Source organism: Scyliorhinus torazame, chromosome 13 (genome assembly GCF_047496885.1).
Source record: "Scyliorhinus torazame isolate Kashiwa2021f chromosome 13, sScyTor2.1, whole genome shotgun sequence".
In the NCBI taxonomy this organism is placed as follows: domain Eukaryota; kingdom Metazoa; phylum Chordata; class Chondrichthyes; order Carcharhiniformes; family Scyliorhinidae; genus Scyliorhinus; species Scyliorhinus torazame.
In genome coordinates this window covers 209381464-209400190 of record NC_092719.1, presented here as the reverse complement: position 1 = coordinate 209400190, position 18727 = coordinate 209381464, and the positions used below count along the sequence as shown (strand labels likewise).

At 44.3% G+C, this 18727-nt stretch overlaps 1 protein-coding gene across 1 annotated transcript in view; it reads right to left on the bottom strand.

Moving 5' to 3' along the window:
- Positions 1-14150: 14150 nt before the first annotated feature.
- LOC140388581 (mitochondrial carnitine/acylcarnitine carrier protein-like) overlaps positions 14151-18727 on the bottom strand; it is a 43515-nt gene continuing 38938 nt past the window's right edge. Inside the window, exon 9 of the mRNA XM_072473002.1 lies at positions 14151-18708. Within this exon, the coding sequence (XP_072329103.1) occupies positions 18646-18708 (63 nt within the window). The 3' untranslated portion in view covers positions 14151-18645. The remainder of the gene's footprint in view (positions 18709-18727) is intronic.

Sequence of the window (18727 nt, the reverse complement as noted above, 5' to 3'; positions counted from 1 at the left end):
TCAACGGACCAATCAACACACACGCAACATCACAGCCAATCACAAGCAAGGGCACACACACGATAAAACGGGGAACACCACAGTTCCCGCTCATTCCAGCAGGAGACAGCTCAGGGCACAGAGCTCACAGCAAGCCACTCAGACATTCACCATGTGTTGAGTGCCTCTCCAAGATAGTGTTAGGGCTGGGTCCACAGGTTAAAGGGTAATGAACGAACCACAGTAACAAGTTTACAGATGTTGTTATTGAAAGTAATAAAACAGAGTTGTACCATCTGCAACCGTGTTGGTTCATCTGTGTAGCAGAGCACCCAACACGACAACGAGTCAAAGAGCATCTTGCAAGAGGTATCCAGGGAGAGTGCAAGTTAAGCTGAAATGAAAGGAGAAGGTGCTGGAGGGTGAAGAGTTTAATTTGGTAATATGAAGAAAGAAAACAAATATGCGGGGAACAGCGGGAAGGGAGCCAGACTAGGAGATAGAAACACTGTGAAACAGATACAGTGAGATTATTACAGGAGGGAAGAGGTTTTTCTTGTAGAATGTGGTCATGACGCAACTCCACAGCAGCTCAACTTGTACAATTACTTGCTAATAGGAAGATACATGGGCTGTCATTTACCAATATGAAAATACCTTGCTCCCTGTTTGTTCACCTGGATCTTATGTGTATCTCTGGGTTTCAGAAACTGAGACATTTTCCTTCTCGCTCGCTGCTTTTTTGTAGCTCTTTACTGGCACCTAGTGGAACAATTAACCCAAAGGAAAGGTTAGAATTCCTGAGTCAAAAGAACCGGAAGACAATCCAAATTCCGAATCAAGTCAATTGTATCACAGCCACAGGGCTGCCGTTTCATTCGAACCATTGCGCCGTACGTCTGTAACAAGTGTCAGAGTTTAATAACCCTGTGGGTTTTAGTGAGAACTCAAGTGTTGCAATATTGGACTGCACAGTTGAATGTACCAGTGGAAGTTAGCTGTGCAGCTCCAAAGTCTCCCGATCTCTGCTGCCAAAAGCCGCTCTGATGGGCTGATGTTACTGAACTCTCAGTGGGTCCACGGCCATGTCAAAGATGTAAACATTTCCCAGTTATGGTCAGCAACAATGACTTGCATTTACGAATGCGATAAAACATCCCAAGACACTGGCAGGGAGCAGCATCAAATGATAAGTGAATCAAAGCCACATAAGGGAATATTAGGGCAGGTGGCCAACATCTTGCTCAAAGAGGCAGCTTTTTAAGGAACATCAAAGGCAGAAAGTGAGGGTGAGAGGCAGTGTGGCTTAAGAAGGATGGTAATAGCTTGGGACCTTGACAGCTGAAAGCAACACCACCAGTGGTGCACTGATTTAAAGCAGGGATGCTCAAGAGACCAAAACTGGAGGAGCGTTGAGGTCTTGAGGGTTAAGGAGAAGTTGAATTGGAAAGAGAATCCCTGAATTCCTCCCGCAGGAATCCCCAGAAATTACAGGGCCATTTAAAAATGGCGTTTTTCACATATAATTCTGAACATAGAAAAATATAGGATGTGGGAAGAATGGATCTCTGACTGACAGTTAAGAATCATCCATGCGGGCGGAATAGTGGCGCAGTGGTTAGCACTGCTGCCACACAGCGCCGAGGTCCGGGTTCGAATCCCGGCCCTGGGTCACTGTCCGTGTGGAGTTTGCACATTCTCCCCGTGTCTGCGCGGCTTTCGCCCCCACAACCCAAAGATGTGCAGGGTAGGTGGATTGGCCACGCTAAATTGCCCCTTAATTGGAAAACATTAATTGGGTACTCTTAAAAAAAATATATTTTTTAAAGTTAAAAAAAAAGAATCATCCTTTGAACAAATGAACTATTTTTCCTTTACAATTGGCCTGGGAAGGCAGGAGGCATGAGGATGTACTTGTTGGACAGCCCACGGGAAGTGTTTGAGGTGGGACGGCTGGATGCAGATGGTCATGTGATGGTCCAGTAATATGTCCAGCCAGAGTTAGAAACCTTCACTAGTGTGCAGCCCACTCCTTCCCAGTGAAGAGAGGCGGGCCAAGGGCGAGATTGGAGGAATTCAAGAGAATGTTATGGACGGGAGCGAGGTATGCACACACTCTACTTATTTACTCTCACCTCCTGTCTGTGAGCAGAAGGCGTTTTGAATTATTTTTAAAGTATGCGGTGGCAGGTTTTCCCAAACGCGATACAATTTACGTATAACTCGCAGAGAACTCATGTTATGATTAAGGCAGAAGGTTAGTTTATTTCACATTCAAATCCCAGGGGGTGGAATGTTCACAACTTCCTACTCCACCTCACACACATACACAGAGTAAAGGGAGTTGCGGAGGGGTGGGATAGAAAAATATGTAGGAGTTCGAGTTTAGCTATCTGAAGGCCAGAATTGCAGTTTGATTTACTGCTGGTGCTGACACCACAGGGTGAAGTAAGTACACAGAGACTAGGCTGGTTCTGCAGCCAGTGATAGGAAAATTTCCAGCAGATACGGGCTTCCAGGTGTAGGCTGTTGTTCTTCCTGGAGGTCTGCTTCTTTGTGATTCACCAGTTGGATGTTAAAGGGCAGATTGTTTGTGCTTGTGGAACATTGTTTATATTTTGGATGGTTTCTTGAAGTGTTGATCATTTATGAGAGGTTGTACTTAGTCCTAACTAAGCAGGTCATGGAACTTAGTGGGATCCAAATGATGTAATTAATGGGAGGAGCCAGGTCCATCTGTAGTTTTACAGTCAGTTATAAGCTTTTAAGTTGAACAGCAGTTTGCCACAGGATTCCAATCTGACAAGACAGAGGCGCACTGGATCTGCTCTCGAAAGGGTATCTGCTCTGCCTTTTGGCTCAGATCTGGTATGTCTCTCTTGTGGGGACCATGAATTGGGTTCAATTTGAATTTGAATTGGTTTTTGGAGCAGGCAAGGAGCTGGATTAGGGGTTCGGCCCTATCCACACTCTGAGCCCTGGCTTTGTAACTCAGAAAAAGTTTTTTAAAAGTATCTACACAGATAAGCAAGTAACCTGATTTGTTAACTTTATTTATAAGTGGTATTTGAACTGTATGGGGTTGCTTAATTGGAATTAGTGGCAGGTCTAGATAGTAAATTAAAGTTTTTCCTTTTATTTAAGAACTGCTTGACTGATAATTGTAATACTATTTCTTTGACGTTAACGTGGTTAATTCTGTGTTTAAATTAAAGTTTGTTTCAACATAAAAGAAACCATTTAGTCAGAGTCGTCACTCCTGGGGTGAATTATCCCTTCCTCACAGTTTTACAAATAGAAACATTGTTTGGGTATCCGGTATTCTAACAAAAGCTGGCGTCTGGTCCGGTATTCGACCAAATGAGATAGGATTAATTGATAACCTCATCGTGAAGGCACCCCTGATTTTACATTCAGTTTGAGGAAGACAAGAGTGCATCTGAGACTAGTATTTTAAATTTAAGTAAGGGCAACTATGAGGGGATGAAAATGGAGCTAGCTCGAGTGAACTGGCAACTGTACTGAAAGGATAGATCAGCAGATGTTTAGTGACAGACATTTCAAAGGATATTTCTCAATATACAAACAAACACATTCCAATGTGAAAGAAATATTCTAAGGGAAGGGCCCATCATTTGTGATAAACTAAAAATAAAGTTAAAGACAGTATTGGTCACAAACCACACTGATGGTATCTGCAAGGGTCTCCCAACTTGAAATACTGGTTCGTGGGGGTGTATTGTCTTGTTGTTGGAATTGTATTAGGATACACATCAGACCCCAAACAATCTGCAATTTGTAACACTGTGTGAAAAGAATACTTCACCCCAGGACTAATTACACTGACCAGTAGGTATGTTTTATGGTAAAACAAACTTTAATTTTGACACATTATTAGAAAAAAAACTTTACAATTAACAGTTAAACAGTTCTTAAATACAAGGAAAAACTTTAACTTATGTCCTACACCTTCACTATAAATATTCCAACCAAGCAACCCCCAATACAGTTCAAATGCCACTTATAAATAAAGTTAATAAAATCGTTCTTCTTGCTTTCCTCGGTGCAGAGACTTTGGAGAGAGACCTTTTCAGGAACAACTTGAAAATCTTATCAGACTCAAATCCTATAGCAAAACGGCCAAAGGTACAACAGACCTGGCTACTTCCATTAATGACATCATTTGTATCTCACTAAGATGTCCCACGACCTGCTTAGCCAGGACTAAACATTGCCCCTCAAATTATCTACACCCCAGGGACTGTCCAAATATAAACAATATTCCATTATCCATTTATAGGTGAGCAAGTAAATGGTTAGAATCAATAATTAACTCACTTTGTATGACACCTTAAATACTGCTTTAGTAGACGCACTTTATAACAGTAAAATATAAGATATAACAATTTCCTACATTCATCACAATGGTGCGAGGAACCCCAGTGAGAATAACCAGCCCATATAACGTATAACAGTTATGAAAGTCAAACAGGTTAAGAGAAAAGAGAAATACACATGAACAGTACTCAAAGACAATTAAGTATATGAATCACTAAACACACACATACTTTATTTCGAACGTACCCCTTGTTCCAAAATATATCTATGATCCCTGAACTACTTAAGACTTCGCCTTTCCCCAAACAACATCCAAATTAAATAAATACAACACATTATAAGGTTGATAATCAAAGGAGTTTGAGGACTTCTTGAAAGGGAATAGTGTACACCACATCAGGTCAGCTCCGTGTCATCCAGCAAAAAATGGATTGGCTGAACATTTTGTGAAACCATTAATGCATTCTATCAACGCTTCGAAGGACCAGGACATTATCAGGAAGAGTCAACAAATTCCTAATATCTTACCAGAACACTGTACATGCTACCATGCAAAGTTCACTGGAAATTCTGTTGTTTAAGAGGAAACTACAAACACAGTTTAATTTGTTAATTCCCCCTGATACTTCAGAGATTGTGAAATGACGACAAGTATAAATTGCCGGGAGAGAGAAAATCTCTAACAGACGTGTATTTAACCAGGGTGGGAGAGAGCGCTTGAAATCATAGAACATAGAACTGTACAGCACAGAACAGGCCCTTTGGCCCTCAATGTTGTGCCGAGCTTTGTCCAAAACCAAGATCAAGCTGTCCCACTCCCTGTCATTGTGGTATGCACCATGTGCCTATCCAATAACCGCTTGAAAGTTCCTAAACTGTCCGACTCCACTATCACAGCAGGCAGTCCATTCCACACCCTAACCACTCACTGAGTAAAGAACCTACCTCTGACATCCCTCCTATATATTCCACCATGAGCCTTATAGTTATGCCCCCTTGTAACAGCTACATCCACCCGATGAAATAGTCTCTGAACGTCCACTCTATCTACCCCCCTCATCATCTTATAAACCTCTATTAAGTCGCCTCTCATCCTCCTCCGCTCCAAAGAGAAAAGCCCTAGCTCTCTCAACCTTTCCTCATAAGACCTATCCTCCAGACCAGGCAGCATCCTGGTAAATCTCCTTTCCAATTCTTCCACATCCTTCCCATAGTGAGGTGACCAGAACTGCACACAATATTCCAAATGTGGTCTCACCAGGGTCATGTACAGTTGCAGCATAATCCCACGGCTCTTAAACTTAAGCCCTCTGTTAATAAACGCTAACACACTATAGGCCTTCTTCACGGCTCTATCCACTTGAGTGGCAACCTTCACAGATCTGTGGACATGACCCCCAAGATCTCTCTGTTCCTCCACATTCCTCAGAACCCTGCCGTTGACCCTGTAATCTACATTCAAATTTTTTTGACCAAAATGAATCACGTCGCACTTATCAGGATTAAACTCCATCTGCCATTTTTCGGCCCAGCTCTGCATCCTATCAATGTCTCTGCAGCCTACAACAGCCCTCCACCTCATCCGCTACTCCACTAATCTTGGTGTCATCAGCAAATTTACTGACCCAGCCTTCTGCCCCCTCCTCCAAGTCATTGATAAAAATCACAAATAGCAGAGGACCCAGCACTGATCCCTGTGCTACACCGCTGGTTACTGATCCAATCGACCAAATTTCCCTCTATCCCACACTGAGGAAGAGTTGGGAGAGGGTATGGAGGAGGGGTTCTGGTGTGAGGTGCTCCGGAGGGAGAACGCCTCCACCTCGTGTGCGAGGTGGGGGCTGATACAGCTGAAGGTGGTGGATGGAGCGCACCTCACAAGGGTGAGGATGAGCCGGCTCTTTGAGGGGGTAGAAGATGTGTGTGAACGTTGCGGGGGAGGCCCCGCTAACCACGTTCATTTGTTTTGGTCCTGTCCAAAGCTGGAGGATTACTGGAAGGTGTTTAGGCTAATCTCTAAAGTGGTGCACGTGAAACTGGACCCGGGCCCTCGGGAAGCCATATTCGGGATGTCGGACCAGCCGGGGTTGGAAACGGGTGTGGATGCAGATTTATAGCCTTCGCCTCATGATCACCTGAAGGCAGATCCCTGTGCCTTGGCGTGGCGGGGGGACCTGCTGGAATTCTTAACACTCAAAAAGGTCAAATTTGAACTGAGGGGAAGGATGGAGGGGTTCTACAATTCATGGGCTTCATTCAATATGCGCTTTCGAGAATTGGATCACATTGAACATTAAGGTGAGCCTCACGTCTGTAGTGGGTAAAGTCTTGGAGGGGATTACAAGAGACAAGATTTATAATCATCTAGATAGGAATAATATGATCAGGAATAGTCAGCATGGCTTTGTGAAGGGTAGGTCAGGCCTCACAAACCTTATCGAGTTCTTTGAGAAGGTGACTGAACAGGTAGACGAGGGGAGAGCAGTTGATGTGGTGTATATGGATTTCAGTAAAGCGTTTGATAAGGTTCCCCACGGTAGGCTATTGCAGAAAATACGGAGGCTGGGGATTGAGGGTGATTTAGAGATGTGGATCAGAAATTGGCTAGCTGAAAGAAGACAGAGGATGGTGGTTGATGGGAAATGTTCAGAATGGAGTTCAGTTACAAGTGATCTGTTCTGGGGCCGTTGCTGTTTGTCATTTTTATCAATGACCTAGAGGAGGGCGCAGAAGGGTGGGTGAGTAAATTTGCAGACGACACTAAAGTCGGTGGTGTTGTCGACAGTGTGGAAGGATGTAGCAGGTTACAGAGGGACATAGATGAGCTGCAGAGCTGGGCTGAGAGGTGGCAAATGGAGTTTAATGTAGAGAAGTGTGAGGTGATTCACTTTGGAAGGAATAACAGGAATGCGGAATATTTGGCTAATGGTAAAGTTCTTGGAAGTGTGGATGAGCAGAGGGATCTAGGTGTCCATGTACATAGATCCCTGAAAGTTGCCACCCAGGTTGATAGGGTTGTGAAGAAGGCCTATGGAGTGTTGGCCTTTATTGGTAGAGGGATTGAGTTCCGGAGTCATGAGGTCATGTTGCAGCTGTACAAAGCTCTGGTACGGCCGCATTTGGAGTATTGCGTACAGTTCTGGTCACTGCATGAGAGGAAGGACGTGGAGGCTTTGGAGCGGGTGCAGAGGGGATTTACCAGGATGTTGCCTGGTATGGAGGGAAAATCTTATGAGGAAAGGCTGATGGACTTGAGGTTGTTTTCGTTGGAGAGAAAAAGGTTAAGAGGAGACTTAATAGAGGCATACAAAATGATCAGGGGGTTAGATAGGGTGGACAGTGAGAGCCTTCTCCCGCGGATGGAAATGGCTGGCACGAGGGGACATAGCTTTAAACTGAGGGGTAATAGAGATAGGACAGAGGTCAGAGGTAGGTTCTTTACGCAAAGAGTGGTGAGGCCGTGGAATGCCCTACCTGCAACAGTAGTGAACTCACCAACATTGAGGGCATTTAAAAGTTTATTGGATAAGCATATGGATGATAATGGCATAGTGTAGGTTAGATGGCTTTTGTTTCGGTGCAACATCGTGGGCCGAAGGGCCTGTACTGCGCTGTATCGTTCTATGTTCTATGTAATGGGGGGTGGGGGGGGGGGGCTGGGAGGGTTGGGGGGAGGGGGACTGTATGCGTTTTTTTTAAAACGCATTTTATTCAAACTTGTATCAAAGTAGGTTACAACAAATAAACACCCCGGGAAACATTCTTCCCAACAGTCAACTATACAGTTTGTTCAGATTTTTCTCCTTTTCCACCCCCCCCCCCCCCCCCCCCCCCCCCCCGAGGACGAACAGAACAGATCCTCAGATATGGTCACAAACATCCCCCACCTTTTCTCAAACTCCCCTGCTGAGCCCCATAACTCATACTTTATCTTCGCAGGAAGTCGTACAGGTCACCCAACCACGCTGCTACCCCCGGTGGCAATGCCAACCGCCACTCCAGCAAAATTCGTCACCATGCAATCAGAGAGGCGAAGACCAAGACATCAGCCTTCCTCCTCTCCATGAGCTCCGGCTTCTCTGAAACCCCAAATATCGCCACCAAAGGGTTCTGGTCCACACCCTCCTCCACTATCCTGGCAAAGACCGCAAACACTTCTGCCCAGAATTTTTCACGCCAAAACATGTGCACATGATTCGCTGGCCCCCGCCCACACCTCTCCCACTCATCTGCTATCCCCTGAAAGAACCCACTCATTCTCGCCCGAGTCATATGCACCCTGTGCACCACCTTAAACTGCATCAGGCGCATCCTTGCACAAGAGGAGGTCCCGTTTACCCTTCGCAGTGCCTCACTCCATATTCCCCAATTGATCTCCATTCCCAACTCCGCTTCCTATTTCTCCTTGAACTTCACCACCTGCTCGCCTCCCTGCTCCCCCAGCCACTTATATATATCCCCAATTCTTCCCTCCCCTTCCACATCCGGAAGCAGCAGTCGTCCCAGCAGGGTGTATCCTGGCAATTGGACTGTATGTGTTAATGGTGTCTATGGGTGATACCAGATTCCTTTTTGTCTTTTGTCTCTGTTAACATGCGGGCCAATGTCTGGGGTTTGGTGGGATGATGGGATCGTTGTTATTGATATGGGGATTGCCATTGCATTCGTTATGAATTATTGTTTATTGTTGGGTGAAAATTTGGGAGAAATGTGAAAAAGGAGAATAAAAAAATATTAAACAAAAACAACAGCTTCCCCTTTTAGGCAATGAATCCTGCCATCCTTACCCAGTCTAGCATTTATGTGACACCAGTCCCACACCATGGTTGGCGTCTGAAGTGGCCTAACAAGTCACTCTGTTGTGTTAAACTGTTCAGTGGAGTGGTTCAATAAGAAGGTCCACGATCACTTGGGAGGGTAAATAGACATGGCCCGTAGATGCTGATTGAATAATTTGGCATAAAAGTCAGTTCTAAATGGGAGAAGGGAATTAAGACATTAAAAGATTTGTTTCTTGGAGATCGGTTTGCAGGATTGAAGGAGCTGGGAGCGAAGTATGGGCTGGAGCAGGAGGAAATGTTTAGATACATGCAGGTTCGAGATTTTGCCAGGAAGGAGATACAGAGCTTCCCAGTGCTACAGGCAGCACGGTAGCATTGTGGATAGCACAATTGCTTCACAGCTCCAGGGTCCCAGGTTCGATTCCGGCTTGGGTCACTGTCTTTGCGGAGTCTGCATATCCTCCCCGTGTGTGCGTGGGTTTCCTCCGGGTGCTCCGGTTTCCTCCCACAGTCCAAAGATGTGCAGGTTAGGTGGATTGGCCATGATAAATTGCCCTTAGTGTCCAAAATTGGCCTTAGTGTTGGGTGGGGTTGCTGGGTTGTGGGGGTAGGGTGGAGGTGTTGACCTTGGGTAGGGTGCTCTTTCCAAGAGCCGGTGCAGACTCGATGGGCCAAATGGCCTCCTTCTGCACTGTAAAAAGTCTATGATTCCCGGTGGAGCCGGCCTCCACATTGCTGGAGGAGTTGCTGACGAAAGGAGGACTGGAGGAGGGGGTAGTGACGGCGGATTACAAGGCTATTTTGGAAGAGGAGAAGGGACTGCTGGAAAGGATCAAAGCAAAGTGTGAGGAAGAGTTGGGAGAGGGTATAAGAACATAAGAACTAGGAGCAGGAGTAGGCCATCTGGCCCCTCGAGCCTGCTCCACCATTCAATGAGATCATGGCTGATCTTTTGTGGACTCAGCTCCACTTTCCGGCCCGAACACCATAACCCTTAATCCCTTTATTCTTCAAAAAACTATCTATCTATCTTTGTCTTAAAAACATTTAATGAAGGAGCCTCTACTGCTTCACTGGGCAAGGAATTCCACAGATTCACAACCCTTTGGGTGAAGAAGTTCCTCCTAAACTCAGTCCTAAATCTACTTCCCCTTATTTTGAGGCCCCTAGTTCTGCTTTCACCCGCCAGTGGAAACAACCTGCCCGCATCTATCCTATCTATTCCCTTCATAATCTTATATGTTTCTATAAGATCCCCCCTCATCCTTCTAAATTCCAATGAGTACAGTCCCAGTCTACTCAACCTCTCCTCGTAATCCAATCCCTTCTGCTCTGGGATTAACCTAGTGAATCTCCTCTGCACACTCTCCAGTGCCAGTACGTCCTTTCTCAAGTAAGGAGACCAAAACTGAACACAATACTCCAGATGTGGCCTCACTAACACCTTATACAATTGCAGCATAACCTCCCTAGTCTTAAACTCCATCCCTCTAGCAATGAAAGACAAAATTCCATTTGCCTGCTTAATCACCTGTTGCACCTGTAAACCAACTTTTTGCGACTCATGCACTAGCACACCCAGGTCTCTCTGCACAGCAGCATGTTTTAATATTTTATCATTTAAATAATAATCCCTTTTGCTGTTATTCCTACCAAAATGGATAATCTCACATTTGTCAACATTGTATTCCATCTGCCAGACCCTAGCCCATTCACTTAGCCTATTCAAATCCCTCTGCAGACTTCCAGTATCCTCTGCACTTTTTGCTTTACCACTTATCTTAGTGTCGTCTGCAAACTTGGACACATTGCTCTTGGTCCCCAACTCCAAATCATCTATGTAAATTGTGAACAGTTGTGGGCCCAACACTGATTCCTGAGGGACACCACTAGCTACTGATTGCCAACCAGAGAAACACCCATTAATCCCCACTCTTTGCTTTCTATTAACTAACCAATCCTCTATCCATGCTACTACTTTCCCCTTAATGCCATGCATCTTTATCTTACGCAGTAACCTTTTGTGTGGCACCTTGTCAAAGGCTTTCTGGAAATCCAGATATACCACATCCATTGGCTCCCCGTTATCTACCGCGCTGTTAATGTCCTCAAAAAATTCCACTAAATTAGTTAGGCACGACCTGCCCTTTATGAACCCATGCTGCGTCCAATTTCCATCCAGATGCCTCGCTATTTCTTCCTTGATGATAGATTCCAGCATCCTCCCTACTACCAAAGTTAAGCTCACTGGTCTATAATTACCCGCTTTCTGCCTACCTCCTTTTTTAAACAGTGGTGTCACGTTTGCTAATTTCCAATCTGCCGGGACTACCCCAGAGTCTAGTGAATTTTGGTAAATTATCACTAGGGCATTTGCGATTTCCCTAGCCATCTCTTTAAGCACTCTGGGATGCATTCCATCAGGTCCAGGAGACTTGTCTACCTTTAGCCCCATTAGCTTGCCCATCACTATCTCCTTGGTGATAACAATCCTCTCAAGTTCCTCACCTGTCATAGCCTCATTTCCATCAGTCACTGGCATGTTATTTGTGTCTTCCACTATGAAGACCGACCCAAAAAACCTGTTCAGTTCCTCAGCCATTTCCTCATCTCCCATTATTGAATCTCCCTTCTCATCCTCTAAAGGACCAATATTTACCTTAGCCACTCTTTTTTGTTTTATATATTTGTAGAAACTTTTACTATTTGTTTTTATATCCTGAGCAAGTTTACTCTCATAATCTTATCTTACTCTTCTTTATAGCTTTTTTAGTAGCTTTCCGTTGCCCCCTAAAGATTTCCCAGTCCTCTAGTTTCCCACTGATCTTTGCTACTTTGTATGTTTTTTCCTTCAGTTTGATACTCTCCCTTATTTCCTTAGATATCCACGGTCGATTTTCCCTCTTTTTACCGTCCTTCCTTTTTGTTGGTATAAAACTTTGCTGAGCACTGTGAAAAATCACTTGGAAGGTTCTCCACTGTTCCTCAACTGTTTCACTATAAAGTCTTTGCTCCCAGGCTACCTTCGCTAGTTCTTCTCTCATCCCATTGTAATCTCCTTTGTTTAAGCACAAAACACTAGTGCTTGATTTTACCTTCTCACCCTCCATCTGTATTTTAAATTCCACCATATTGTGATCGCTCCTTCCGAGAGGATCCCTAACTATGAGATCCTGAATCAATCCTGTCTCATTACACAGGACCAGATCTAGGACCGCTTGTTCCCTCGTAGGTTCCATTACATACTGTTCTAGGAAACTATCGCGGATACATTCTATAAACTCCTCCTCAAGGCTGCCTTGACCGACCTGGTTAAACCAATCAACATGTAGATTAAAATCCCCCATGGTAACTGCTGTACCATTTCTACATGCATCTGTTATTTCTTTGTTTATTGCCTGCCCCACCATAATGTTACTATTTGGTGGCCTATAGATTACTCCTATCAGTGACTTTTTCGCCTTACTATTCCTGATTTCCACCCAAATGGATTCAACCTTATCCTCCGTAGCACCGATGTCATCCCTTGCTGTTGCCCGGATGTCATCCTTAAATAACAGAGCTACACCACCTCCCTTACCATCCACTTTGTCCTTCCAAAAAGTTTGATACCCTCGGATATTTAACTCCCAGTCGTGACCATCCTTTAACCATGTTTCAGTAATGGCCACTAAATCATAGTCATTCACGATGATTTGCGCCATCAACTCATTTACCTTATTCCGAATACTACGAGCATTCAGGTAAAGTACACTTATGTTGGCTTTTTTTACCTCTGTTCTGAATCTTAACACCTCGATCAGTAACCTCTCCTAAGTTATATTTCCTCTTAACCTTTCTCCTAATTTTCCTTGTCGTCGAACCCATATCTTCATGTAACAACCTGCCACGTCGCTTACCATTAATGTTTTCACTTCCTGTTTTATTTCTTTTAGTATTCCTGGTCCTATTCACTGAGCTCCCCTCAGTCACTGTACCTTGTACTGTCGCCCTTTTTGATTTTTGACTATGGCTTCTCTGCCTTACACTTTCCCCCTTACTGCCTTTTAATTCTGTCCCTGTTTTACTACCTATGGAGGAGGAGGGGTTCTGGTGTGAGGTGGTTGGAGACTGAACGCCTCCACCTCGTGCGCAAGAAAGTGGTATATCGAGCACACCTCACAAGGGCGAGGATGAGCCAGCTCTTCGAGGGGGTAGAAGGTGTGTGCAAACGTTGCAGGGGGGCCCCCCGCAAATCACGTTCATATGTTTTGGTCTATCCAAAGCTGGAGGATTACTGGAAGGAGGTTTTTAGGGTAATCTCTAAAGTGGTGCACGTGAAACTGGACCCAGGCCCTCGGGAGGCCATATTTGGGGTGTCGGACCAGCCGGGGTTGGAAACGGGTGCTTATGCAGATGTTGTAGCCTTCGCCTCATTGATCGCCCGAAGGCGGATCCTGTTGGAATGGAGAGCAATCTCTCCACCCTGTGCCCTGGAGTGGCGGGGGGATCTGTTGGAATTCTTGACTCTTGAGAAGATTAAGTTTCAACTGAGGGGAAGGGTGGAGGGGTTCTACAATTCATGGGCATTATTCATTATGCACGTTCAAGAATTCGATAACATTGAACATTAGTGGTGGGGGGACGACGACGACTGTGTGTGTTAATGGTGACTATGGGTGATTCCTGATTCCTTTTTGTTATTTGTTTATGTTAACATGCGAGAGTTGTTTGGGGGTTGGTGTGAGGATGGGATTGTTGTTGTTGATATGGGAAATTGACATCACATTCGTTACTGTTTATTGTTTATTGTTGGTGGGTGCAAATTTGGGAGAATATGCGAAAAAGGAGAATAAAAATATTTAAAATGAAAATCTTCAGTCATATTGCTCTGCACTGGTGGGCTTTTGCGAAGTTTCACCCAAGTTATATGATGCACAGATCAAATAGCTCGCACCCACTCTGGAGCTATTACGACATCCAAACAAGCAAATTGAAAACCCTAAATTGGTATAGTTTTGGTCGTTTACCTTTAAGCTTTTAAAACAAGGAAATGGTTAATCAGAAGACACATTTAGATGCACTGAAACCAGGTTTATTTGGGTGCAAAGGATATTAAACAAAAGCAGAATATTGATTTATTTATTCACCATCGAGGAGATTGATTTGTCAACAAAACAATCCGACAGGTCTGCATTAGCTTTTAAAACAGATAATTCCGGGGAGATCTTTTGAACACATTGGACTTAAATTGGGATTTAAGTCATTGAAGATTAAACATAGATCCAATCAAGTAGATTCGTACAGATAACAGTATAACTTGCTTCAGTTATAAAACATTAAAAATTACTGATAAAATATGACCAGTCCCATGAATCTATATTTATTTACAGGTACCTGGTCAGTTAAAATAAATTGCATTTGCATAGCACCTTTCATTCCCCCCTCCCCCCAGGACTTTTTGAAACATAGTCACTGACATAATGTGGGAATACACAGCAGATTCATGACCAAATATTCTATTTTTGTGGTGGAAACAGAGGGAAAAACGTAGGTGAGGACACAACATTAAAAGTGCCTAAAAGTGCCTTTGGGATCTATGTGTACCTGAGAAGGCAGACGGGGCCTTGTTTGATATCTTATCTGACTGATGGCACTTCCACTCATTTGGCACTCCCTCAGTACTAAAGCTCGAGTCAGAGTTGCAATGTAGTACTGAAATAGCTGGAGTTTTGTGCTATTATTTTGTGCTTTTATTTATAAGTACCCACCTGAACCCATTTCACCCAAGACCTGTTCAGCCATTTGCATTAAATGTAAATCTAGGCATTAGAGGTAAAAGATCAGAGTCTATCCTGCTGCAAAACAGCCCTATTCATTATTTCACATCTGCACAATTCCATGTTGCTGTATTTCACACCTGATGGCCGGGCGCAGCTTTGCGATTCATCAGCTGGGTGGAAAACCATTTTCAGACATCTGGCAGTGGCCAACTCTACAACCATATACCCCGGGAGGAGGTCGCCTGGTCACGGATTGTGTTGGGATATAAGTGCGTAACTCTAGAGCAGTGTGTGTGGTTGGGGGGGGGGGAGGAGGCACCCAGGCAATTCCTTCTTCTCCAAAAGGTAATAACAATGTCACATTCATCAGGTGGCTGTAAACAGCTGCAATTCTGCACAATAGATTGGAGGGCAACTGAGGTATATTGATCCAACAGGAGACGCTAAAATCAAACTGCCTCGTCCAAACAAAATCTACACAAGGTTTGCAAGCACAAAGACTCCCTAATGCTGGGTTAATTGCATTGGTAGCTGCATTTTTCATTTACATGCACTATGCATTTAAATATACAATGCAAATGTTCACAGGGGCTTTACAGAAATGGGTGTTTTCCAAGGTCACTGCTTTTGCAGTGTTTGTCTCCATGAAACCAAGTGGATAGGATGAGAGAACCTGATCTCCAAAACATCAGTCAAAAGCCTGGGAATCCTATTGCTTCGAGTCAGATTTCTTCAACAGCTCAGCAAAGAAACTCCCATTCCTGTGATTGCTTTACAGCCCCATTGCTAAATCATCTTCTCCACTGGTTTTAATCTTAGCCTGGACAGTAATTGTATAATTTGGAGAAGTGCAAGGTTATCCATTTTGGTAGCAAAAACGGGAAGGCAAACTATTATCTGAAAGTCCATAAATTAGGAGAGGGGAATGTGCAATGAGACCTGGGTGTCCTCGTATACCAGTCACTGAAGGTGAGCACGCAGGTGCAGCAGGCAGTAAATAAGGCAAATGGTATGTTGGCCTTCACAGCGAGAGGATTAAGTACAGGGTCAGGGATGGGTTTTGCTTCAATTAAACAGGGCCTTGGTGAGGCCGCATCTGGAATATCGTGTGCAGTTCTGGTCTCCTTATCTGCGGAAGGATACCCTAGCTATAGAGGGAGTGCAGCAAAGGTTTAGCAGACTGATTCCTGGGATGGCGGGACCGGCATATGAGGAGAGATCGAGTCCTTTCAGATTGTATTCGCTGGAGTTCAGAATAATGAGGGGGGGATCTCATAGAAACCTATCCAAGTCCAAAAGGACTAGACTGAGTAGATGTAAGAAGGATGTTCCCGATGGTGGGGGTGTCCAGAACCAGGGGTCACAGTCTGAGGAAACAGGATAGAAGATTTAGGGCAGAGATGGGAAGAAATCTCTTCACCCAGAGTGGTGAGCCTGTGCAATTCGTTACCACAGGAAGTTGTTGAGGCCAAAACGTTGTGTAATTTCAAGCAGTTAGATATAGCAGTTGGGGCAAGGGGAATCAAAGGAAATGGCCCGGGGAGGGGGTGGGGGGCGAGGGGTGAAAGGTGAGTTAAGGCTATTCAGTTGGATGATCAACCATGGTCAGAATGAATGGCGGACAAGGCTTGAAGGGCCTCCTCCTCCTTCTATTTTCTATGTTTAATGCTGATGATTTAAATTTCATTATTGAGACCAAACCTATCATTTGGCCCAACAGCTGCGATCCAGAAACTCTCATTAATCCCCCCCGTGTTAAGCATATGCCGTTAGTAAATTATGGCCAGAACTTAAAACAGAAGGCACAGATTAAATAGCTGCAATCAATCCATAACAATCGCATTGATGTGCCACAGTTTCAAATGGTTTCATTAATGCGTCGCAATAAAGGGAATTAAATCTCAGCATATACTGAAGTGATATAAGTAAGGCCTGTGTTTCCTAAAAGGAATGCAACATTTTTTTGTAATCAAAAAAAAAATTCATTCAGGATTCAGCAGAGCATCAAGTACCAACAACCCTGCAGTAAAGCTTCATCGTAAAGACACAACATTGCAGAGGTAAGGTCAGGAAATAGTGTCTCCAAACACATCCGCACAGCAGTGGTGGAAGTGGTGGATATGGAACACATCACCTCGATGCTCCTCAGGCTCGAGATGATAAGCCAGGGTTCCTTGTCTCAGTCACTGTCCAGTCAGTCCTGCTGGACAGTGTTCACACACGTGGACTTGGTTGAACACAGCATGTAGTTCAGCTCTGTCTGATTCCTTGGTGAGCAAGGGGCTCAGTAAACTGCCAGCATCCAATTATTGGAGCCACAAGATCAGTCTCTGTCTTTGCAAGGTTAGGAGTTAAATTTGCAACACCAGTCCTTTGGGATTCTTTGTAAAATCTGCACCCCCCCCCCCCCCCCAATGCCAATTGAAGCCACGTTCTGTATTTTCACCACAATGTTTCTGCCATCTGTCAGCCAGTCATACCAGCAAGCTGCCATTCTCAGCCTCAAGTGGAGTGACTGAGGTGCCAAGCCGCAGGCATTGACGCACAATGACAATGAGTGAGGTGCTGATTTCCCCCTCTACCTCAGAGAAGGCAACTGGCTTCCATTCTCAACTACCCAATTGCACAGCTGAAACCCCGATATCAGACCCCACCAGCGTTCCCAAGCCAAATGTAAATCCGAGGAATCTGCTTCGCTGCCAAAGCTCTAGATGGACCCAATGGAAAATCTAAATTCAAGTACCTCAATGGTGCGCACAAGTATGTTTAGACACTGAGACAATGGTGTTTAAAATGTTAAATAAGTGGTTAAATCCAGCAGAAAATTAAAAATATTTAAATTATTCAGTACAGTAATGCCCCTTGTCCACTGGTGTGATGGATGGTCAGTTTGAATCCACACAGCTGAATCAGCAGCATCCCTCACCGCTGTTGAGAAGGTAAAAAACAAAAGAAATGAAAATCGCTTATTGTCACAAGTAGGCTTCAAATAAAGTTACTGTGAAAAGCCCCTAGTCGCCACATTCCAGCGCCTGTTTGGGGAGGCTGGTACGGGAATTGAACCGTGCTGCTGGCCTGCCTTGGTCTGCTTTCAAAGCCAGCTCTTTAGCCCTGGCTTTTAAAGGTGAGCAGTGCCTTTTTGAACCGTTGCAGACCATGCGGTGTTGCATTGCATCTCTCCCAATGCAAATCTCTAAAACCTTTCCTTGCTCGCGAAAGTTTGTATCCCCCAATAAAGCCGATTTGTGCCAAAGGATATTCAGGTCAATCCCGCTTCAATTAATTTGTTTCATCCTTAAGAAGTTGTACCCAAGATAAGGATTAATCACTGAACAGACATACTCAAGGTATTAACCCATCTTCCCCTTCAGATACTGTGCAAGTCTAGCATTTAGTTAATTGCATTTTGGTATTGCAGTGGGGAATAATGAGTCGACATCAGTACAATTAAGGCCCTGAGGTAATGAGGCTATGATCACCAAGAACCACTTTTTCCGCCAGCTCAATGCAATTGGATCCATAATTGCCTTCTTCCCATGCCTACTGCATCCTTTTATAAATTATGGCTCAAAACTGGCCGAATGTCAGGGTTTCAAATAGAACCCACAGTCATCTGTTGAACATTGTTAAGGCAAGTGTAAATATATTTCTTCATAAAATTACTATGATAACATTTTAATGCAGCAACTGTTAGATAATTAAATCCCATTCCTGATTTAGTGTGTTGAAAGGTCTTCTGGTAAGCGATTACAGAATTTCAACATTAATCCACTAATGGCCCTCTTTCATACGCCAGGTAGCAGCCAGTTCAGAAACTTCATGGCAACCTCAAAGCCAAGGAAACAGGCCTGAAAAAGAAATAGGAAA